The 25,851-nt window shown below is 38.1% G+C and overlaps 1 protein-coding gene across 7 annotated transcripts in view; it reads left to right on the top strand.

The window, feature by feature from the left end:
* The window catches only part of MGAT5 (alpha-1,6-mannosylglycoprotein 6-beta-N-acetylglucosaminyltransferase), a 371,902-nt gene that overhangs the window by 332,457 nt on the left and 13,594 nt on the right, over positions 1–25,851 (top strand). For all 7 annotated transcript variants that reach the window (XM_027835555.1, XM_027835550.1, XM_027835549.1 and 4 more), the window contains 4 exons: positions 751–897; positions 6,999–7,115; positions 10,807–10,881; positions 17,365–17,522. In XM_027835555.1, the coding sequence (XP_027691356.1) occupies positions 751–897; positions 6,999–7,115; positions 10,807–10,881; positions 17,365–17,522 (497 nt within the window). The remainder of the gene's footprint in view (positions 1–750; positions 898–6,998; positions 7,116–10,806; positions 10,882–17,364; positions 17,523–25,851) is intronic.

The raw sequence follows: 25,851 nt of genomic DNA, 5'->3' as shown, positions 1-25,851 counted from the left end.
TGAACTAGGAAAAACAATGCCAAGTTAAAGCATTATGTGACCCTCATTGTCCCTCTGTCTTAGCTCTGCACACTGTCATTCTGCTGCCATCTACTGTCTGCAGTATGAAAAGCCCCAAATTTTGCTTCAGCTGTGGGTACTGGCAGCTTTACTGATTTTTACAAAGAATAATGCCTTCCCTTTCCTACCAACCCTCCTAAAGAAAAAAAAAAGTTCTGATGGTGTCCAGTGATGTAACCATTCTAAAAACCTGTGTCTTCCAGTCTGCCATCATGTGTTCGAATACTGTCATTCGAAATGTAATCAAGCTACCAAGTGACCTTCTGTGGCATCCCCCAACCCCCAGCATCACTGAAAGGCTCTGTTGTTCCATCCATTCAATGAAGAAACCTCCTGCTTAATTTGCCAAGAGTTTTTTTAGTCATGTTCTCTGGCCCATTACAGAAAGATTATTGTTGGACGTTAGGACCTCCTCCTCCTTCCCACCAAACTCATTCCTTCCCTTTTTATCATGGAAGAAGAATATAGCACACCTTAATTATGTTTCTAGAAAGCTTTGCAATTGTATTTTTGCAGAGATTTCAGTGGGAGCAGACACATTTCCCCTACGTCTCACCTAAGATGTCTGTGGATGTCGTTCAGAACTACAGCAGTTTGTGTATTGAGAAATTTAAGATCATGATGACTCATTTTAAGTGAAGGAAAACAATTCTGAATTGTGTGGTGGTTTTTTTTGTTGTTGTTTTGCAGTTGTTTGTTGGACTGGGGTTTCCATATGAGGGTCCAGCTCCCCTTGAGGCTATCGCTAATGGATGTGCATTCCTGAATGTCAAATTTAACCCACCAAAAAGCAGCAAAAACACAGACTTTTTTATAGGCAAACCAACCCTGAGAGAGGTAAGCATCTATCAAAGCATTAACCAAAAGACTCTAGCCTAGTACTTTAATGAATATTATTCTTACCTTCCGATTATGGCAGGCTTCTCTAAGCAGGGAATGAGAAGTAAATGAAACCGACTAGCAAATATTTCTTGACCACATGCTATGTGCAAGGCATCAAGTTAGGCATGTTAAACTGTACAAAAAAAATGAAGCACATTTCTGCCTTCAAGAAGGAAGAAGTCTAGCAGGTTGATGACATATTTGAGAAATGACTATAAAGTGATGTGACTGATATTTTTTAACAAGTCAATTGTAAATGAATGTTCTCCCCTTCAAAATGGTATTGTTGGTAGACCATATTCCAATGATTCTACCAGTGCTCAGAAACATTTTTAGAGCTATTCTTTTGAGAAGAGAGAGGTCCTATTAGTCAGAGGGCTTTATGTATGGGTGGCAACTGATCTGGGACTTCCACAAATAAAAGTAAAGTCTTATTGATGCTTTTTGATTTTACATCACAGTCCTATCTGGTTATACTCCTCCCCTCTGTGAACCTTTTCATGATAATAAATTATTAAAAATCAGTTCAAAACAAAACTAACCAATGAATTGCTGCTTCTGAGAGTATGTAAAACATTCCACACCCATAGTGCTCTACATCTCTACTGAAAAGATTCACAAATGGACATTCCAGTTAGTGTTCAGTTTCTTTAGTTCATTTATTGTCCTTCATATTGTTCTCATCATGTGCATTGTTTTCCTTTTTTCTGCTTAATTCACTCTGCATTGGTTGACACAAGTCTTCTGTGTTTCTCTGAACCCCTTAGGTTCATAATTACAGCACAATCATAATTCCCTTACATTTATGTACCATGATTTGTTTAGCCATTCCTCAATATCAACATTTTGTTTCCAGCATTTTGCTTTCACAAAAAAATTACACATGGTTTTTCAATATCCTTAATGGTATATCACAGTCAAGCAGGATAGCTTTGAAAGTTCCTTGTTGAATTTATCATATACTTAAAAAGAAAATCAATAGATCCCTACCCACTCTTGTGAGGTCTAGGTCTAGTCTTGCATCTCCAACTGCCTGGTGAGCATCTTGAACTAATTGTCCCTAAGATATCTCAAATTCAACCTATTAAGTAACCTCCACATAATAGATATTCATGGTTTCATGTACAAGTCTCACCTCTTCTACAATGCATAGTTGGAGACACCCATTTTACATGGAAAAAAACAAATATTTATTGAGCATTTTACAAATATTGTCTCATTTGAGCCTCACAACAATCTTGGGACATAGATGCTGTTATTTCCATTTTACAGTTGAGGAAATTGAGGCAGATAGTTAAGTGACTTGCCTAGGGTCACACAGTTAAGACACAGTAAGTGTCTTAATTAGCTGAGATGGAACTTGGATCTTCCTGACGTCAAGCCCAATGCTCCATTTACTGTATCACATAGCTAAACTGTTTAAGTTCAGAATTTTAAAAATAAAAATAAATATATCCTTTATGGTAGCACATTCATCCTTGACAATGGACTTTTGGAAGTGGCCAAAAGTCTTTTGGAGCCAAACGTAGTGAATTAAGTATGTGATCAAGCTGGTTAGTGGCGGTTTAAGTAAGAAATGGTGTGGCTCATAAACTGTCTCTGAAGTAAGTCTAGGAAAGAAATTCCTGATTGAAGCAAATGCCAGTACCATGTATGTTGGTTTAAAAATAAATCCCAGTCCTTAATGGTCATAAGTCATACACAGGAAAAACGTGGCTTTGAAAATAACTTATTAGTTCACATTTATGTAGTGTGTTAACATTTAAAAGGCACTTTTTTCATAAGAATCCTGTAAGGTAGGTATGTGGTACAAGGATTACTATTCATTATCTTTTTGAAGATGAGGAACTGATTCTCAAACATTATAAATAACTTAGAAATAAAAAACAACTTCCCTAAGGTCACGTGGGTAGTAAATGGTGGAGATGTAACTCAGGTCATTTGACCCAAAGTGGTCTATTCATTATATTCCACACTGCTTCTATAGGTCTGGAGAACAGCAGAGGCGAATCAATTCTAAGAACACCAGAAAAGCACAAAGGGGCCAGGCTGTGAAGGGCTTTAAAAGTCAGAGGATTTTATATTTGATGCTGGAGGTAATAGAGGATCACTAGTATTTATTGAATTGGGGAGTAACATGGTCAGTACTGCCCTGTAGGAAGATTATTTGATATATGAGTAGAGGATGAACTTGAGTGGGGAGAGATTTGAGGAAAGGAGACCAACTTGCAGGCCGTTGCAATAGGCCAGGTGAGAGGGGATAAGGGCCTACACTGGGAAGATGATATTGTCAGAGGGAAAAAAAGGAGGGGGGACATATATGAGAAATGTTACAAAGGTAGAACAAGACTTGCCAGTAGATTGGAAAGGTATTCTGGGAGATAAGAGTCTAAGGTGACACTGAGTTTGGGAGCCTAGATGAGGGGGAGGATGGCACTGCCCTTGATAGTAATAGGGAAATTCAGTAGAGAGGAGAATGTTTAGAGGGGGGGGAAGATAACGAATACTGATTCAGACAGTTTAAGTTTAAGATACCTAAGGGATAGCAATTCCAAGACTTCAGGAGAGAAGTTACAGCTGAAGATATAGATCCTGGAATAATCTACATAGAGATGATAATTGAACCCTTAAGAACGGATGAAATCACTGAGTGAGATAATATAGGGGGAGGAGAGAAGAGAACCTAAGATAAGACATAGGGGGAACTCACATGGTAGTGTACATGATAGCAGTCTTGATAAATGCTAGTTCCCTTTCCTGTTCTTATTCTTTTAAGTAAAGTTAGGTTAATAGCCGGGAAACTTTTCATACTTTTCTCCTCTTGTATGGGTTTCTGACCTCCAGAAAATGATACAGATTAATTATGTGTGGAGATGAAACTCTTTCATTCATTTATTAGACAAACACTTGCTGAGTTTGCTAGTTGAACTTTGATCATGGAGAACTGGGGATATATGACAGTATTGAATGACAAATATCCTTCAGATAAGAGAAGTTTGCAAATTATCAGATAATGAGTTTAACTTCAATTCTTGGACAAAAATGGTGAGATATGGGTTATGTGATAGGACAGTCAGGTTGATTTGGAAGTGGTTGAAGATTTGGAACAAAAAGTGGTCAAGAATGTGCTCCCTGAACTGTATTTGATCCTATGCTGTTTCACTTTTTTTTTTTTCAGTGAGTTTGATAAAGGCACGTGTAGCATACTTACACAATTTTAGTTGGAAGGATAGCTCATAAACTGGACTAAAGAGACAGTATTCAAATAGATCTAGAACGGCTAGAATATTGGACTAATTCTAAAAAGATGAAATTGTATAAGCATAAAAGAAGGAGGAAAGGGAATAAACATTTATTAAGCATCCACTAAATGCCAGGCACTGGGCTAAGAGCTTTTTAAATATTATCTCATTTAATCCTTGTAGCAACCCTGGAAGGTACGTACTAATTATTATCCCTATTTTACAGTTGAGGAAATTCAGACAGAAGTTAAGTGACTTGCCTAGGTTTACATGACTAGCACATTGTCTGGTGCTGGGCCTGCATAATATCTAGCATTTAGGTTACCCTGAGAGGCATCATGTCCATGACTAGGGAGGGTATAATTCCACTGTGTTGTGCCTTGATCAGAGCACATCTGGAGTGCCATCTTCAGCCTGGATGCCACATTTTAGGAAAGATTTTGATAAGCTGAGGAACATCAAGAGAAGGGCGGCTAGAATGGTAAAGGACCTCAAGTTTATGTTGTATAAAGATAACCTGAAGGAATTAGGGATATTTATCCTATAAAGAGAAACCACAGCAAGAACCATGATAGCTACCTTTATAAAGTGCTGGTATCTGAAAAAGAGGTTAGATTTGTTCTGTTGGCACCAAAAGGCAGGAAAAATCATCCTAGTAATAAAGCTTCATGAGAAGGGAATTGGTTGCCTGGGGAAATAAAATGTGGAAGCTGGGTGACCTTTTCTCAGATGTGATACAGAAGTGTTTCATGTTCAGGTAGAAGTTGGACAACATCAGCCAATAAACATTAGGCACCTACTATGTGCTAGGCATTGCACTGCCCTTTGAGATCCTTCCCAACTCTGAAGATTTGTGATCTGTGAGTTCTGTCTATGTTCTGGATCCTTGAGGATACAAAGAATTATAAGATATGGTCTCAGTCATCATGGAATTTACAGTCTAGTAAGATACATAAGGCTTATATGTTGATAAGTGTCATAGGGGATTAGAGTAGCACTTACGGCTTCAATTGTTTAGAGAACTTCCCACGTTAGAGAGATAAGTACAAAACAAGTGGTAAGCCATGTAAGAAGGTACAAATAAAGGACCATGGGGACTCAAAGGAGAAAAAGATCACTCAGCCCTGAGAGATCAAAAGAAGTTTTCCTCTCTTCTTTGTGACTTCAAATACTTAAGTGTTTATTAGAGTGGTGCAGAACATCGTACCGGGCATTGAAATAGACAAATTAAATAATCCCTGGGATTTTTTTTTTCCTTCATGGAGCTTTCTTTCAGTCTAGTTAGAAGACTTTGAGAGTGACCAGAAGTATATCTTCTGGCTCTGTTCATAGGATTGGAACAAAACGGTCACTACAGGATGATGCAAAATCATTCTATTGTTAGTGGAGTGACTAGGAACTAGATGGACTGAGTCAGGGAAGATGTCTTGGAGGAGGTGAATCCTGAGCAAATTTTGGAAAGAGGAGAGGAGCACAAATAGCTAGGACTATGGCAGGCAGTAGACATCTGGCCCCATATTTATTTATTTTTTTTTGTGAGGCAATCGGGGTTAAGTGACTTGCCCAAGGTCCACACAACTAGTAAGTGTCAAGTGTCTGAGGTCAGATTTGAACTCAGGTCCCCCTGACTCCAAGGCCGGAGGTCTATCTACTGCACCACCTAGCTGCCCCAGGCTGAGTATTAATAAAGACTTGGTGGTAGGGGCCAGTGTCTTATGCTTTTTTCTTTGACTTGAATATGGATGATGCAAGCCTTTGGAAAAGTGGGAAATGGAGAGTAGAGGACATGGCAGAAATAGGGAAATGCAACTAACATTTATGTATTTTTTTTTAACCACCATGTAAACAAAACAGGTTCTGCCTAGAAGAATAGGAACCTTAAATATAAAGACAAGCTGGCTAGACAAATATACCTATTGTGAAGCATCTTTATGGGCCAAAAAAGGGTTCATAGTGAGAAATAGTCTAACTTAGCCTCCTGGCCAAATTAGGTTGTTAACGCCTAGAGGACACAGCAACATAGGTCCCCTAGGTTCTTTACAGTACTATCACATTGTCAGTGCTCACTAACTAGAAAAGCATCATATGAGCATAATTCTTATTCTCCAATCCAGTCCAAAAACTTGTGGGGTATCTTCCTGGTGTATTTTTTTTCTTTTTTTTTTTCTCTACTTTTTACCATTACTCATCTTTTCATAACATTAAAACCTTGATTTTTTTTATTGCAAGCCTTCCTTCTGTGCCTACTTGAGTAATAGACACTGGCTAATATAGGTGATGTTCAATGATGGATAGTGTGTGGCAGGCTATTTTATTTTCATCTTTTTTGGGGGGAGGGGGCACTGTTATATCTTCCATTTCACCCTGGGGAAGTGACATACCATTTCCTGCTTCCAAATGGGATTCATAATTTGTTGTTAGCCTTGAAGTTATCCCTGTTTTATTGCTATGTGGGTGTTTAGAAGGCTTAAAACCAGTTAGGGGGTGGGAAGGAGGGGTGGAGGGGGGGAGACTTAAAACCAGTTAGGGGGTGGGAAGGAGGGGTGGGGAAGGGAGAGGCTTAAAACCAGTTAGGGGGCAGGGTGAGGGACTGGGAGGGGGGAGGACTAAAACCAGTTAGGGGGGTGGAAGAGAAGAAGGTGGGATGTGAATGGAGTTTGCTTTGTTTCCTTGTTTGTTTGTAATACTCAGAGTATTCTGTTACTTGCAGCAGTACGGCTCAGTACCATAAAAGGCACAAAAAACAGTGTCTGGCATAGAAAGAGAAATATCCGGTGCATGATGATAATGTGTTTTATTTTGTTTCTTTTTCAGCTAACTTCTCAGCATCCTTATGCTGAAGTTTTCATTGGACGACCACATGTCTGGACCGTGAACCCAACTGATCATCGTGAAGTAGAGAATGCAGTGAAAGCAATTTTAAATCAAAAGGTTAAAAAAAAAATTCATTTTCTCCATGTATAGTATGAACCAGAAAGTATTGTGGGTGCTGATACAGCTGTCACCCTAAATGCTTTATTCTCCTAAGTCAAGCTTTACCATTGCACCTTACCACTAAAGGTAAAAAAAATGGGGAACCTTCAGCCTCAACACCACATGTGGCCCTCTAGGTCCTCAAGTGTGGCCCTTTGACTAAATCCAAACTTCACAGAACAAATCCCCTTAATAAAAAAAAGAATTTGTTCTGTAAAATTGGACTTAGTCAAAAGGCCATACCCAGGGATCTAAAAGACCATATGTGGCTTCGAGGCTGAAGGTTCCCTACCCCCATTACTCTAACCTATAGGATTTGACATGGGAGTTTCCCACATTTTCTCTGAAATTAAAAAGAGTAGGCCACAATTTCACTTTTTTTTTATTCCATTAGAAAGCTCTGAAGGCAACAGATAGGAGAAGATGGGCCTCGAACCACAGCATGTGCCTATGATAAAGAGATAAGAAAAAGTAATCAAGGAAATGCTTGAAAATGGTTTTTTTAATAGTAACTCATTCTTACCTTGGTGCCATTCAAATTGTAAATTGTATAGCACTATATAAAGTAAGTATTAGTTACTGTGCTAAATTAATATGCATAAGATAAGGTTTCTCTCTTAGGCCTAATTAGAAGACTGGAATTCCAATTAAGTGGAAATAATTTTTTTTTCCTATTTAGGAAGTAACACTGTGTACATCCTTTGGCTTTCTCCAAACTATGTTACGCAGTTAAGAGAGTCTCTGTAAGGGCCACATACCTGAAGTATTTCACCGAAGAGCATTTGTTAACCTTCCTTTATCAGCCTTCTGTTTCAATGCTCAGGTCATCGAATTAGTTAAGCAGCCAGGTGGCAAAGTAGATAAAATGCTGGGTCTGAAGTCAAAAGACTCATCTTCCTGGGTTCAAATCTGGCCTCAGACACTTACTAGCAGTGTGACCCCGAGCAAGTCACTTAATCCTGTTTGCCTCAGTTCCTCGTCTATAAAAGGAGCCAGAGAAGGAAATGGCAAACCACCCCAGTATCTTTAACAAGAAAATCCCAAATGGGGGCACAAAGAGTTGGGCATGACTGAAACAACTGAATAACAACCACAAAGCATCCCACAGGTAGAACTACTTTAGTAGTTGAGCAAAAAGTTCAATTGCCCTTGCCCACTATTGCCAGGGAGACTACAGTAGGTAGAATTGGAGTCAAAGTAGCACTTGAGGCACTCTTTTTCCCAAAATACTTTCCCTCTACCTCTCATCATATTTCCCCATTTAAGAATTGATTCTATTGATTATAGAAGTTTTTTTGTCTTAAAGGGCCCCCCCAATTAAATGTGATTACAACTACTCGGGAGCTGATAATGTAGTGAAGTGTTACCAGACCTATGCCGATCCCTCATCATGGAGTGCAGATAACCAGGGCTCTAGGAGCTGTAGAATCAGAATGTAAGCTTGAGCAGGCCTTAAAATTTTGGAAAGGATTCAAGTGAGTCCCAGAAACAGGCTTTGTTTACTTCCCAAGGATCAATCTCCTCATTTCAGCTCAGTACAGCTAAGGTTCATCCTTAGGTTTGTCAGAGGATAATAAACATCTTCAGTTACATGAACTCTTAGAGACTATGTACTAAGTTATAGAGGGATTAAAATCTACTTTGGTAGAGGAATCGCCCACACTAATGCAATCACACAACACGGACATATTGAAAAAGTTATCAACTAATGAGAGAAAGGGCATAATATAGGGGTAGAGAACTGGGCTTAAAACCACAAGGACTTGGGTTCAAGTATTATCTCTGACACGTCCGGATATGTGATGTTGGGCACAGTATTTAATCTCTCTAACTTTCTGACCAGAAGTTGCTGAGAACATGCTTATCTGCAGTGATGGAGGGGATTTCCTCACCTAGAGTTCCCTCTACAGTGAAATCAGAGGGCCAGTCCATATCAACTAATGCCATTGGGAAATAGCTGTCCACTCAGTGGAAAGTAAGACTTTGCAATTCCAAAGAGATTCCTACAGCAGAGAGCAGTGTATAGAGGTGCTGGGGAAAATTCCACGAGATGGAGTAGATCCCTGAAAAAGACTATGTTAACCTGACAGAGAGGGATGCTGAGAAGGGCGGGGAAGACTCTTGTGTTTACTTGTGTTGCTCAAACAAGGCCTGGTTACTAGAGAATGACTTCCCCTCTATAGGCCTACAGTTGACCTAAATGCAGACCTTGTGGTCTGTTACAGGTGATATAACAGTATACCTCTTTCTCCAGAAAGATAGATCTCCTTTAGAGTATCATCATTGGCTTACCTAGATCCCTCTCCAAAGGAATGTCCTTCATATGTTCAACGATTTCAGGAATAAATGACACTTTTTTTTCCCTTTTGCTTGATAGAAAAATTGCTACAGTTAATGGCATTTAATACATCATAATGGCCAGAAAGCAGTTTGTGTGCTCCCATCATGTTTGCTAGACTAGGGCTTTGTCTGGGTAGAGAACAGAACAAGAATATTTAGTTTGTCGAAATAATCCTTTTGAGTTAATAAACTTCCATTTCACTGCTGTGTGACTATTGGGATACACTGGAGAAAAGGCTTCTGTGTTTTAGAGCTTGTTTTAGGCCCATAACTAAATTTGCAGGCCACATCAAAGGAGTTTATCTAGCCGTAGAGAAAGATATTACCCACAGCAAAGTATACTAAAACCTGTGAGTGAGTGAATGAGTTTTTTTAATAGTAACTCATTCTTACCTTGGTGCCATTCAAATGGTAAATTGTGTAGCAATTGTATATGGAGACTTTTTTTTGGGTCCTTTGTATGAACCTCTTGGTAGATATCTATTGGAATGTGAAAAGTATAAGTGGCTGACAGTGAAACGTAAATACAAATTCTTTAAAAGAAAATAAAAGTAATAATTAATGTGAAGGACCATCTCTGATGTGTAGAGGACATTTTAAAAGACATGTAGAAATAATAGAATGTCTTCAAAGTACTTTGAACTCTTCAGCGATATATAGTCTAGAAATTGGAATTCTGCTACAAAAATCCTTGATTTGATCCCACAGTACTTAGATATAATTCCTATATACTTTCTCAAATCACTACCCTGACATGCAGATTAGTATTAGTGATAAATATTACATGAAAAATGCTGTATTTGGTCAACAAACACTGTACTATGAATTATGGTTATAACTTAAGAACATTTCATGGGCAGCATAATGTGCTAATGCAAGATCATGAAAAGTAACGAAACTCGAGTTTGACCTAGTTTTATTGTAGCATTGTTGATAGGCCAAGAGTAAACAATATAGGGTTGGTCCAATTCTCTGTCTTACAGAATGGCCATCAGGGTATGATGTAAAAGATACAAGGTCTTAGGTGGAGGCATGAGAATTTGTTCTGTTCTGGATATGTAAGACTTATTTGGGCATCTGGAGTAGGAACATCAGAATTAGATTCCCTGATTGCTCAATTCTGCACTCAGTTTTTGTTAAGGTTCTGAAATGGACAAAAATCATGAATGTTCTTTAGAACATCATGACTGTCATGTCAAAAGCAACAATTGATAGACATAATCAAACCTGAGCTTACTGCCCATTCAGTGGAAAAGTCAGTGAGTAATGTTCTCTGCCTACATAGGAGTAATGTGTCCTATTTCAACAGATTGAACCTTACATGCCATACGAGTTCACATGTGAAGGGATGCTGCAAAGGATGAATGCATTTATTGAGAAACAGGTAAGTCTTTTTAGAAACATCTCTTCGCTGTTAGTTGTACTGTTTCCTATAACCTCAATTACAGAATTTTCAAGAAGAGAAAAGAAAACATGCTAGTGATTCTCTTGCTGCTCTAATGACCAGAGAAAATGGATGGATGGTTTATTGAAGGTAAAGTGAGTTTTCTAGTAATTATCCAAACAGGTGGTTTTTCCTATATTATGAGGGTCTGTTTGTGTTTTTGTTTTGTTTTTTAATGTCTCTGGAAGATTACTCCTAGGGATAGGGACTGGGGCTGTACCTATACCTGTCATTTCACTGGGAGAGGGAAATCCTACATGAGGAAATTCTCTCTACCAATGGAGGTCAGTGCCTTCTCTGCTAAGACTCCTAGTCTTAGAGTTAGGATTCTTAACCATTTTTTGTGCGGCATGGACCCCTTTGGCAATCTGGTCAAGTCTATAGACCCCTTCTCAGAATCATATTTTTAATTGAATAAAATAAAAACCACAAGATTACAAAGGAAACCAATTATACTGAAATACAGTTACCAAAATGTTTATTTTTTTTAAATGAGTTAATAAATCCCAGATTAAGATCTCCTGTCTTAAAGTGTTGCCGGTCTTAAAAAGGTTAAATGAAAAGGGGAAAATCAGAATAGGGAGATTTAAGAAAATAACAAACTTTTTTTTGTTGTTTGTAAAAGTGGCTATAAAAGTGGTTATAATATTGGATTTGGAGACAAGAAGACATGAGTTTAAATCTTGTATCAAATACTTACTAGCTGTGTTTCCCTGAGCAAGACATTTAACTTCCCTCAGCCTCAGTTTCCTTATATATAAAATGGAGGGAGTATTAATAACAGCTACTGCTCAGGGTTATTGTAAGGATAAAATGAGATGATATTTATAAAGTGCTTTTTAAATCTTTAAATTTTTAGACATTTAACATCATCATCATTATCATATAGGACACTAGAATGTAGTTTGAGGAAAGATTAGACAACATGAGAACTGGATAGTTGAGTATTTTCCAGGCTAAAAGACAAAGGGGACAGGAGTCAGGGGGACAGCAGTCTGATCCAGATTGTCTTTCAAAATCACTCTCAGATTTAATGTTCCATGTGATTCTGTTAAAGACTAAGAAGGTTAGAACCTCTCAGTCAGCCAACAAGTGTTCTTTAAGCACTTACAGAAAGACGAGGGTTGAGGCAAGACAGTAACATATCCTTTGAGTTCTGCCTAACATAAATGGGACTAAGTGAACATGAATTTGTTTACCAAATTCCAGAATTATGACTCTATTGTATTGTCCTTGAAACTTGACTGAGAATGGATTTTTTTTAAGATAAATGTAAGGAAGTTCTATCTTACATAACAGATAGTAAACTTGAGGAACGGTTACCTGAAAATATGGTGCAAGTGGAACATGCAATTTGCATTCAAAAAAGGTTTAGATAACGTTCTGAATGGGATCTAAAATGCATTTAGATCTAGATCCTAGCACAGCACTAAAGAAAAATGAGGGTCCTGGAACATATCCTTAACTTTATGATTTTTGATTTTTATATAAAAGAGAACAACCATACTTTCCTATCAGCCGTTGGCAAAGACTGAATAATTGTAACTCATTTATATAGAACTTTAAGACAATGCAGGTATGGTTATTCGCATTTTTTAAATGAGAAAACTGAGATCGAGAAATTATGTGACTTGCCCACGATCACATAGCTAGTAAATGTGTGAGACGGGATTTGAACCAAGGTATCCAACAATGTTTCCACCATCCCATGCTGCCTTTCCCAAACACTGTTCATTTGTAGTTGTATGGAGCATTGGACTGACTTGGGATGATATTTCCAATATTCTTATTTTTCTTACATTAGTGACAGTGCTAAAACCAGAGGAAACCTTGAGATAGCATTCAAGTAGTTAGTGACTCTTGATTCCTGAAGCTGAGGAACTAGAAGGAAACCACCCTCTCTCAACCCTTCCCCAAGTAGCCTCCTGGTAGAGATGTTAATGAATCATAATGCCCAAGTGAAGCAGCAGGAGGGAAAGGGAGAAGAGCAAAAACTCTAGTTTACACATGGGATAATCAACCCTTGAATAACCAAAAGTAGACCAGGGTACATTAGAGCTTCAACTGGAAGTTGTCCTATTATGAGGGGGGGAAAAAAAGTCATAATTCCTTAAAACTGTAAAGAGGAATAAAGATGGAGACAGACAGAAACATGAAGACTCATGAACCCCTCGGAAAGCTTTGTACCCTGAGGAGGTGACTGGAAGATAAAGGGCTCATGTAACCTTGAGCTATAAAATCCCAGTGCAGTTTTAATTAAATTGAGCTACAATGTTGAAAGCTGTGTGCTGCATGGCATATGTTTTACTATTAGTTCTACTTTGCTCCAAGACATATTTCAAGGTTGCCTATCATTGCTCACCCTGGTCCAGAGCAAATTGTAATTAACCACACTGGTCAGGCATGAGAATGCAGATAGGCAGGATAGACCAAATGCAACCCAAATCGACCCGGGTAAATGACCAATGGGGAAGAAGTTTTGTAACTAGGAACATCATGAAGCCTCTCCTTTTTTCTCCCTTACTGTACTTGATTTAAATTGAATCCTGTTTTAAAATCAGTTCTCCGGTCTCTTTATCAAAAACTAGGGGAGGTAAGTGCTATGATGAAAATTCTTCTAATCCAAGATCAAGAGTTCTATTACTTTCTAAGCTGAATTATTATACTTCTAATCAATGTTTTAATATTCCCTCTATTAGGAAGAAAAAACAGGCATTTCCTTAAAGTCAAATAGTGTGGCAGGCCTTTGTAATGGACTAATTAATAATAAAGATTTATTTATTAAATCAATACATTTATGATTCTTTGTTATCCTCAATTTATAGTGAATATCTTTAAAGTAAATTTTTGTGGTCATTGCCAGCATTAATTAACAGTGAATTATTTGGTTAAATATTCAAATGAAATGCTATTTAATAGCATCTTAGTGGCTTGAAAGAGTTAACATAGCGACCAAAGTTGCCAACCTTACAATTGGCCTAAATAGGAAAAGATTTTCATTGAGAGCCATTTATGAGCAATATACTAGTATAGGCAAAAGAACAAGCCTGTTAAATGAATATTGCCCTTTTCTTGTTGTCTGGTGGGTGGAGGAGAGAGAAAGGTTTGGATAATATTAAAGATTTAACAAATCATTGGACTTTATCAACCTAATGGTTTTTATAGGAATAACATCGATGATGATGATGATGATGATGATGATGATGATATACATTTATATAGCTTTCTAACAATTAGAAAGCACTATCCGTAAAAAAAATCTTATGAGTATTATTATTAGTATTATTAACCTCATTTCACCAAAGAATAAACTAAGGTGCTGAGGGTGAAGTGATATGCCCCTAATCACCTACCTAGCACATGTCAGATGAAATGACTTTCAAGTGTATACCTTGGCTCAGTCAGTTACAGCGAGGTGCTGATACAGAACTATAGGTTTAATCCCCACAGCGATCATTTGTCAGCACTAATCCTCCAACATCGATGGTATCCAAACCCTGACTTGTCATCTCAGGGCACCATTGATGACAAAAGAGAGTTGGCAAGAGAACATAGATGAAACAATACAAACCCTTCCCACTGCTGAAAAACAATCGAGAAGCCTATGACTTACTGACAGTTGTCAACAGTAACATAGCATACTGTGAATTGTGTATAAATTGCTAGTTCAAATTTATTTTGTTACTGTGAAATTTGCATTATTGTTAGGTTTGACTAGCTGCTCACATAGGTCATTTGCTCTGGAATGTTGCTTCTCCTGTCACTTATAATTATTAAATAGTTCATTGATTAATAAATACCTCTCATTAAAATCACTGAATAGAACTCAAGAGATGAGAAAGTTCACTCTTGGTATAAATTGAGTAACTAACTGAAGTGGCATTAGGCAGGAACTTAGCATTACATGTTCCAAACAGACTCTTTAGCTGCATTACATAGGTTCATAGACCATTAGTATTGGTAAAGAGCTTGGAGATGACCTTCTCTAATCTTCTCGTTTTCTAGATAAGGAACCTGGAGGTCTAGAAAAGTCAGAGTCTGATATGAAAGCTGCTTCAGAGTAGGGCCTGGAACTGCAGTTAGAACACCTTACTTCAAGAAAAAAAAAAACCCTATTCTGTGAAGCCCTATAATGACAAAGGCATTGATTCTACATCTTATATCACAAGGACATTTTAGTTTTTATTCCTTTTCATCTGGTGATAAATGATGTTGGGTAGGTGATAGTTCCACTTTACAGTGAGAAAACCAGAATGTGATGAAAAGTACACAATCATCTGGAGCCAGTCCTTGAACCTAGATCTGCTGACCTTTCAGCCTCAGGCTCCTGCCATTGCCTCCTTCCTGGAATGTGAAAATGAAACCTTCACTTTTAATAGTCTTTCTCCAAGAAAGCATGTGCTTCACAAGTAAAGTAGACTTTCATTTGTATGATTGCTATTTATTCGCAGGCCTTCTGACTGGCTGGGGGAATCATTCAAAAACAGCTGCCCCCATTTTTACCTTTTCCAATCAAACCTGAAGAAAGATAGATGATCCTATGGGGATGATTAACAAATCTTCCATTGTGCCTTAAAAGTTGGGGGTGGGGGTGGAGAGAGAGGACAGAATTCGATTTAACTGTTACATTTTATTGAGCAACTGGTCCTTGATTCAAGGAGTGATCCTTGATTCATTAACATTAATTAGGTGGAGCGATGCCCATCAATTGAAGAGTGACTGAACACATTATGGTATAAGGCTGTACCAGTCTACTATTGTACCATAAGAAATGACAAAAGGGATAGTTTCAGAAAAACTTGGGAAGATTAGAATGAACTGATGCAGAATGAAGTGAACAAAAACAAGAGAACAATTTATACTATAACAACATTGTAAAAAACTAACAACTTTGAAAGACTTAAAAACTCATATCAACACAATGATCAACCATGATTCCAGAGGACTGATGATGAAACATGTTACCCACCTCATGGAAATTTGTTCTGTTTGATTATGAATATTTATTATAAGGATTTTTTATTTTTAATTTTTGCAGGGTAGAGGGAGATAGGAGTAAGAGAAAATAAATGCCTGTTAATTTTTTTAAAAACTAAAAAAAAACACTAGGTAGATCATCTTGCAGTTTAAGTCTAAGGCCATTTCCTTTTGTTCTGGAATTAGGAGACAGTAACAGCTTCCCATACTTGAAGCAGATACAAGATTCCTAAGAATGCGCTTGCTATGGTTGCTCTATAAAGATTAGTTACAAAGCCGGTGTTAGTATATCCCTAGGAAGTAGCACATGAAGTGTTAACTCTTCTCTCCATTCCCTTTCCTGAACCAAAGCAGAATCTTTCTCCCCACACTCATTACTTTCATGTTTTCTCTCCTTCCACACCTACAATGTAGGTTATAGATAAGGGGCCATAGGGCCTGAGGCAAAGAGGTGCTATTCTCTCCTACATTCTCTCTTCATCTGTAATGTTTAAAGAGATAAACTCCAAGATATATCTGCAAGACTGAGTACTTACACTTATCAGTTTTCACTCAGGATGGCCTGTGAGGTGCAGTCCTAATCGCCTTCATGCAGAGTAAGAGGCTAACAAATAGAAAAGAAAGACGTGGTCTTGCCTTTGCTTTCAAAGGTAGATAACATGATTCTTTAGTGGAATCTGTTACAGCTTTTAGTTAGTTATTGGGTTTTAAGTACCTTCATTGTAATAAATAAATCTGTTGAAGTTACTAAATCATCCACTTTCAGAAGAGTACAGGACAGATACATGGTACAGAGGATAGATTGCTGGGCCTGGAGTCAGAAGGACCTGAGTCCAAATCTGGCCTCAGACACTTATTAGCCGTATGACCCTGAGTAAGTCATTTAACTCTGTTTGCGTCAATTTCCTCATCTGTACAATGAGCTGGAGAAGGAAATGGCAAGCCACTCGAGTATTTTTGCAGAGAAAACCCCAAATAGGGTCACAAAGAGTCGACTGAACAATATTCAGAGTCGTTTCATTATCCAAATAACCTTTAGTTAAGCAATTTGCCCTTTCTAGATTGCAATCTTCTTGAAGGGATTGTCTCATCTACATTTTTTGTGTTTCCTTTAGTATAAATAGACATTTAATAAATGCTTATTGATTGATTGATTTCTTCCTTCTTTCCCTCAGCCAATATTTATTAAACTCTGTGTAAGTCACTATTCTTGGTGCTGAGAGAGCTACAAAGGTAAATAAGATGCAGTCTTTGCCTTCATGTAGCCTTCATTCTAATAGGGGAGGTGACATGTGTGCATATAAAATAAAATAGAATATTGTTAAATGCAGAAGACAAGTACAGAAAGTTCTAAGTAGGGAACAATCATTTCTGACGAGACCGATAGCTCTAGATCCCAGAAAAGGTGACATCTGAGCTTAACTCATTGCTTAATTGTTGTTATAGGATTTCTGTCATGGGCAAGTTATGTGGCCACCCCTTAGTGCTCTGCAGGTGAAACTCTCTGAACCTGGGAAATCATGCAAACAAGTCTGCCAAGAAAACCAACTCATCTGTGAGCCATCTTTCTTCCAACACCTCAACAAGGACAAGGATGTGCAGAAGTAAGTGCCAAGCAGAGGAGCTAAGCGCTGCCTATCGATGGGAATGACATGCCAGCTGCCTATGTAGCCAAGCCCACCAGTTTGGTTACTTATCCTTTGAACAAATATCTCCTTTCATGTCCAGGTTCAGTTTAGAGCCGTGAGTACCTTCTGATTCCTAGTTCTGTATCTGTTGAGCAAAGGAGGAGAGTGGGAGGAGGGAACTCTATGATTTCTACCACCACCCCTAAAATAGCTGCTTTTTATTATTATCTGTGATGAAGTCATATACCATTCTTATGGAGCTTAGTGATAGTCTCTGCTTTGTGACTGGTTTTATTTGTCTTGCTAGAGGCCAAGATCTTGGGCATTGTTTTCAGTTTGTTAGTGTTTTTTAATCTGAACCATAAGAGCCAATATAGATGAGGATTCATGCAAAACAGGAAATGAGGCTTTTGCCAGCAGTCAGCTTCCAAATAACTATCAGAACAGAATGGAGCAAATGACAAGGACATGTTACCGACCAAAAAGTTCAGGGACCTCAGGCTTTAAGGAAGGAAAAGAGTCCAGAAAATTTCCCATGTCCATCTCTGGCTTCTATCCACATGCCCACCTCCCTTGCACATATCTTTATTCCATTATTGTGGTTTCTGCTAAATTGATGTGTTTCTAGGTGTTAGCTAAGGCTTGTGTTTCCCCTAGCTCAAGTGCATATAGTACTCTGTACTCAGTAGGCACCTAATAAATATTTACTGAGTGAATAAATGTCACACTTGGAACCTCTAGTGGAATTGCTTCTACTCTGTGATTCATTCCTCCCCCCAGTATCAAAACTCTGTCTCCAGGGTCTAACTTATTTCTCCTGAGATATAAGAATTGCTTAGTCAGGAACACTTTTTACCCTTATTATCATTAATAAGACTTCTTCTCTGCTAGAAAAATTGCCTATAAATAATAAAACATTGTGATCACAATTATAGATCTCCAGTCCACAGTGTTTGTCATCATACAGCTCTTAAGAGGAAATTTAAATAATCACGTAAAGTTAGACCCATTATCTGTTTTTCATGCTGTCTTAAAACAATTTTCTATCAATCATTTGTCCTGCAAATATCATGATACTCCAATGTTAGAACACTTTTTTCTTGTTTTGTTTTTTAAAGGAAGAACTGGAAGCATCTTCACCTCTAGGAAAGTTCTTTTGAGCAGAGGTTTGGGTGATGCTGTTTTTTCCTTTCTTTGCATGATAGAGCCAAGACTAAAAAGCTATTTTCTGTTTTGACCAAAAGAAAAAAAAACCAAACCAGGAATCAGAAGAAATTGGTTCAATAGCATAGTCCTGTTCTTTGGGCAAAGACAGATGAATTATATATGTTGAGAGTTGGTTTGGGGCCTCTGCTGGGGGTTAGGGCACATTAGGCAATGATAATGTAATAATGAGGTTGTCAGACACCACTTCTCTCACTATAAAATCCCTGAAATGACCAACCTTTGACTCCTTTTCACTGCGTCTCTTGAGTCAAGTTAGATCATACAAAGGATTTTCTTCATCCAAGTACATTTATTGAATACTTGATTGTGTAGGACCCTGTGCTAGGCACTATACAAAGAATGATAGAAGCCAGACACTATATCATCCCTCTCAGAACTTATAGTCTAAGTTAATGTTGACACAGGAAGACAGGCGGGCAGGCACATACTGTACAAACAGCAAGCTAAACATTCAACAAACATATGTATAAATTATGAATTTTCTCCTTTACTTAGAGTTAAATTCCCCATATGTTTGTTAAGCACCTATTGTATACAGAACACTGCACCTCGTGCTAAAAGGAATAAAAAATAAATGAGAAGCTCCTAAACTCAACGAGCTAATAGGGAACTCAAATATGTAAATAGCTATAATACAAAGTCTAATGATGTAAACGTATAAGGAGATGTATACAATTGTTGGTAATCCAGAGAAAAGAGAAAACCAGAGGTGGAGATTGGAGAACTTCATGAAGAGCTAAGGCCTTGAGGCACAGATTTTCAATAATTACAGTTGTACAAAGAGGGAATAGACATAAGGAAGAGCATAAGCAAAAACAGAGAAGTGGTGAAACTTGAGATGTTTAAGGAGGAGTGACTCTTCCATTTTGGTCGGAGTATAGGATATATATATGAAAGGGAAAAGGGTAAGACCATTAGATTGTAAGTTCTTCCATTAGGTTGAAAGCATCTTGAGGGCAGGGATTGTCTTTTGCCTTTTTTGTTTTTATATCCCCAGAACTTAGCACAGGGCTTGGCACATTGTAGGCACTTATTAAATGTTTACTGATTGATTGATATTAAACTGGATATGTAGTTTGGGGCCAGATGACAGAGAGGCTTAAGAGTTTGGAATTTATCTAGTATACAGCGGAAAGGAACTGAACCTTTTTAAGCAAAGTATCATGGTCCACAACTATGTAGCAAAAGATTAGTTTGGCAGAAATCAGTCAACAAGTATGTATTAAGCCCCTATTAATGTACATGTCAGGCATTGTACATGGTGCTGTATACAAGTACAAAGAATAAAGTGATCCTTCCTTGCAATGAATTTACATTATCATGGAAAGACAACAAGTATATATAAAGAGTGCAAATATAAAGTTAATAAATACAAATACATATAAAGCAGGTAAATATAAGATAGTTTAGGCAAGGAACATGTGTAGGATGAATAGAAGAGGTGAGTGACTGGTCCCTCCCATTTGGAAATCCAGTGCATTAGTCCAGGTGATGAAGATCTGAATTTAACTGTTGTTTGTAGTGGGAGTGGAGGGGGGAGGTCTCCAAAAGAAGCAGCTGAGTTAAAAAACAACAGGACTTGACAGTTTATTGAAATGTCACGGATGAAAAAAGAAGCAGAAGTCCCAAATTGCATCCATGTTTCAAACATAAGTTCAAGGTAGGACTTTAAAAGTAGGTCTCTTGGCTCCTAATACAGTGATGTTTCCACTATGCCCATGTTACCTTCTTTCCTTGATCTATTCCTATGGAGCATGTGGAAAACATGTATTAGAGGCTGCCAGCTATGATCTGGGTGGGTAAGAATTTTCAGTTGGTTTATATGCCAGTAAAACTGGAAGAAAATATCCTCTTCCCTCTTGCTCTTTCTTCCTCCTCCCTCCCCCTCCCTTTTCCCCCCCTTCCTCTCTTTTTCTCTCTCTCCCCCCTTTCTCTTTCTCACTCCTTGTCCCATCTCCCTCCCTCCAAACTTTGTAACCCCATTCTATTCTGTTTCTTCTCATGGCACAGACTGTAGGGACATCTGCCTTTTAGTGCCACCAGCCCCACAAGGGAAACACCTCAAAAGTTCCTATCTCCTCAGTTAACTGTACTCTTTTTTCTGACTCTTCTTGCCTTTTCATTTTATCCACAAGTGTTTCTACCTGAAGATAGCAACCCCCTTTTACCCATTGCTATAATTCTCCTAAGTCAGCAAAGAGGAAAGCAAGACAAAGGGAAAGAAAGATCCCAGCATAGCATTTGTCTTATTCTCCCAGAGGGCCCATTATTATTGAAATTCAGGGACCAATAGCCACCTTTGTAACCAGCAGACTCTGTAATGGGAGGGATCTGGTGGCAGGCAAGCCAGCTGGGCTGGGACTATATGCATGGGGCCAACAAACCCCCAGCCCTGCTTCTGTGTTTGTTAAAAAACTGAAATGAATGCTAATGTTTGTAATAAAGCTGTTTTAAATTAATTCTCTGTCCAAATGAGCCCTTTTTGAATAACTTATTCATGCATTGGTAAATGCTGATAGTGTTGTACCAAGTTATCTACAGATTCTTTTGAGGACTTCCTCTGAATATAGGTAATCCCGGCACATCCATATTCATAGGCAATTATTTCTTCTAAACTGGCTCCTTTCCTTTTTTCTTCTCTGAATTGGTTCCTGGCACCTTTGACACCCCAGGTATTCCTTACATACTTTCTTGGTTCAGACACAAGCCATTTTCAAATTCTTAGCGTCTCCTTTTCCTCAGGGACAGCCTAACCCCTTCATTGTGGGCCATTGCGCAATAAAATATAATAACCAGATCACTGATTGAGAATTAGAAGAGACCTAAAAGGTCATTTAGTCCAACCTCTTCATTTTACAGATGAAGAAACTGAGGCCCAGGGAGGATGTGTGACTTGCCCACATTCACATAGATATTAAGTGTCAGAGGCAGGATTTGAACTCATATCCTCAAACTCCAAACCTATTATTTTTTTTTCAGTGCAACCTGTTGCCTCTGAATACATAGTGATTAATGAATTCAATAACCTCAATGCTATTATCTATCCTATAATGACAGTCCCCTCACTACATTCCATGAGTACAGGCACCATAGGTGTTTCATATCAGTCTTTCAGCAGTACTTATTATTTGTGTACTCTGTGTAAAACACTCTTCTAGGCATTTCAGGGGAACAAAGAAGTATTAAGTTAGAACCTCTGATCATGATAAATTTAGACTTTCTCTGGTGTGGGGGAGCACATTTTAATATTTCTCAATGGTGCCTTGCCCATGCAGATCCTCACATAGGTACTTAATTCTTGTTTCTTCCAAAGAATTCAGTGTGGGAGATGAGAATGTCCTGAGTAAGTCTTACTACAGGTCAGTAAACAAGTTTCTTCTCTTTCAGGGGTATAAAAACTGATAGGATGTATAGGCACAGAGAAATGACCGATGGAATCAAGGCCTATTTTTTTTTCAAAGTGGTGAAGCTTCCTGGATTAAAGGTTAAGAGAAGTAGAAATGTCATTTAAGGTGTGAACAGACATTATGTTGACCGTCTGTCAATGGGCATCTTTGAAGACTGAACTTCTAAAATCTTTGGAGCCTCAGCTTTATTTTTAAGTCTTTCTGTTAAAATTACTAGCTTAGTTACTGCTTGCCTAGCTTTATTTTAGCACTTTGAATTATCTCTCCTCTTCATGCTTCACTTAAACATGGATGACCCTCAGAGCTAGTCTTAGGCTTAATGACCCAGATGAAGTCCAGTTGGTTCTGCTATAAAGAATGCTTCAAAAGCGTGAATTTGTTCCAATGCAATTGATTTAGGGAACATTTAGAGTTTGCTTCTGCACTGATTTCTTTTGCAAAAAACAGCATGAATACTGAAAACTGTCACTTTACAATGACTCAAAAGATGTAATCTTTCTGATACACACTTCTGCAAGCACCAGGTTTTTTTCAATCTACAAAGCCATACTTAGTAGGAGCTATGGGCAGAGAAGGCCTGGCCCACACCATTCCCTTTCTCCTTGCCCTCAGCCTGGGGCCAGGAGTTGCAGGCTGCCCAACTTGCTTGTGCATCCTGGTGTACTTGCTGAACATAGTGTTTTTGTATTATTTAACCATTTAACGTGTAAAAAACTGTGCTGCTATTTTTATTAGATTCGTATTTTTTTTGCATGTGTCACTGACAAAATTTTTGAGCATTGTGCCCCTAACTCTATTTCCTTCATAAGCTCTGTGATTTTTATTGCATGATTTTGCATAGGGCAGTTCTATTTAGGATTATATATGTTTCGTTACAACAGAACTGTCTGTAATTTGAGGTCAGACCAGTGAACAAAGTTTACAATGCTGACAAATCCCTGCCAGCTCCTCCCTTCTCATAAGTTTCCTTATGTGTAAAATAAAGGGTGGGTTCAGATGGGTGGATCTGTTGTGCCTCACAGCTCTAAATCTTGCTTTCCTATCATATTCCATGGAAAAGGACAAAAAGGTCAGCAACTCCTTTAGGCCAGGCTAATAAAGCCCAGTCATAGCCTAGAGCAACCAGTATTCAAAAAGTTATTGGAACACAAGACTCTTGAGAACATTATCTTGTCAAAAAATTTCTCTGCCTTAGCTACTTTCTAATCTAAGAATGGTATCCATCCTTCTCTCTACCAGATTATTTGTTCCCCCCTCACCCTCTTCAAACTCACCTTCTTTTGGAAGCCTTCCCTGATTAATCCCATAATCCCTCTAAATACATATCTATAACACCAATAGTATAATACCATCTTATTTTTGTTTATAACAGTATATAATACATGCACACAAATGGATGTGTCTTCAAATTTTTGAAAGGTAACTGAAAATAGGAGAGGTTAGATTTATTTCATTTGGTCCCAAAGGGCCAACAAGCGGTTACAGATAGGCAGATTTTGACTCGGTATGAGAAAAAAGAAAATCTACAACAATTAGTGCAGTCCAAATGCGGAATGGGCTTTCACAGAAAGTAGTGAGCTCTCTGTTAAAGGAAGATAACTGTATGTAAAGGATGTTATGGAGGGCAATTTTGCTTCAGGTATGGATTGGATTATAGTTTTCTTTGGTGACATAAATATATCCATGTATGTGTCTATGTAGACACACAAATATGTAAAAGCCTTGCTATCTACAGATAGGCACCCTTATATAGGAATAGCTATATGTACACTGTCCAAGTTCAGAGACTACTTCAGGAGCATTCAAAACCAATCAAAATGCCAAGAGACTTGGAAAGTGGGTTTGTAAAAATGCAATTCCAAAGTTATGTCTAACTTAATTAAAACAGAACTAAGAAAGTCATGACCTCATCAGGAAGTACTTAGGAAGACATTTAAGCTTTGAGAGTTTTGCTTTGGTGAATTAAGTTACTGAACTAGTTTTGACTTATTTACTTAGTCAGCAATTGCTTTATTCTATTTAACTGAATGTAGAGTTACTGGTCATAATGACGATCAATAGATCTAAATGATCTTCCCAAATTGTGCAAGACATACTTGACTGTTTGTAATTAGACCAGGTTTCCATGTGATTGGTTGTTTTGGGTTTCCACAACATGTTTCTGAGGTATATGCAAGTATTTGGTGTATGCATCCTGATTGTCACTAGATTTTTAAGACAATGAATTTCATTTTGGACATGTGTGTTGAGGTGCCTCTCTTGGTAGCCATGTCCAATAAGTGTGTTAGTGTTAGTGTTCCCAATTAGTGGAATTAGGGCTCAAGAGGGAGATGAAGGCCTGCAATATCATCATCTGCATAATGATGATAATTGATCCCATGGGATAGATGAATCCACCAAGGGATAGGGTAGAGAAAGAAGAGAAATGGTCCCAGAATAGGGTCCTGGGGTAAATCCATGTTTAGGGGGTGGGTCATGGATGATGACCCCCACAAGGGCAACAGAGAGAGAGCAATCAGACAGGTAGGAGGAGAACAAGGAAAAGAAAAAAGCTAAAGGATGAAAAATTTTCCAATAGAATGTAAACTCCTTGAGGGATGAGACAATTTCATTTGAGTCTCTAAATGCCTGTTAACTGATTATCCAGAAAGTGGTCAACAAGGTCAAAAGCTACAGAGGGATCAAAAAGGATAAGGACTGAGAAAAGGCCATTGAAATTTAGTCACCCCAGAGAGAAGTTTCAGTTGAGGAGCGAGTCAGATGCTCAATTGAAAGTGGCTAAGAAGTGAATGGGAAGTGAGAAATTGGAGGCAAGGTTTTCAGATCACTTTATATACATTATCTCATTTGAATTCCTTGCTTTCAAAGTTTATAACTTAACATAGCAGCTTTTCACCTAGTATTCAGGCTGGTCCCAATCAATACCAGTCCTTAATGAAAATTTGATTGCTATGGTAGAAAGAAGTAAGGAGAGTTGAATTGTAGTCCTGGTTCTTCCACTAAGTAGCAATGTGACTGGGAATATCATTCACTCTTTTTTTTTTTTTAAATCATTCTCTCTTTGAGGCTTGGTTTTCTTATGTATAACCTCAGGGGACTAGACAGTCTCTAAGGTCCCTTCTTCCAATGCCAGCATTCTGTGACATGTACAAATCAGGAACTTGTGAGAATAGGAGCATTTCTGCCATACTGGCAGGATGATGTATTTAAGTTATTGTGAAGGAAGTGAGGCTTGAGCAGAATTTGTAAGGAGAGGCATATAATTTACCAGAGACAAATAGGCAAGACATGGCAAGGAAGGAAATGTGGCCTGAAAAAGCACAGCAGGAATCAGCAAAAGGGAGTCTGCTTGGAATGTATGGAGTTCATAAAGAAGGAAGTGATGAAGGCATTAGGGGAAATGATTGATGGAGGCCTTTGAAGTCCATGACGAATTTCTCCTTTACAATGGAAAAGACCGTCCAAACTGACCCACTGTGATTGTAGAGGAAGGCAATAATTTCTGTGCTTTACAGGATAGATTGGAGGGAATAGAGTCTAGAGGTTAAGAAGGAGGCAAATGTTGAAGTCCAGGTTCAGGTATGATCACAGCACTCAGACTAAAGCTTAATTATAGAAATGGAGAAGAAATGAATAGATCATAGAAATTATTTGTAGGAAGAAAAAGCAAA

Source organism: Vombatus ursinus, unplaced genomic scaffold (assembly GCF_900497805.2).
Source record: "Vombatus ursinus unplaced genomic scaffold, bare-nosed wombat genome assembly UNPS02014816.1, whole genome shotgun sequence".
NCBI classification, from domain to species: Eukaryota; Metazoa; Chordata; class Mammalia; order Diprotodontia; family Vombatidae; genus Vombatus; species Vombatus ursinus.
Note: the sequence above shows the minus strand (reverse complement) of the source record. Positions and strands in the feature narration are given on the sequence as shown.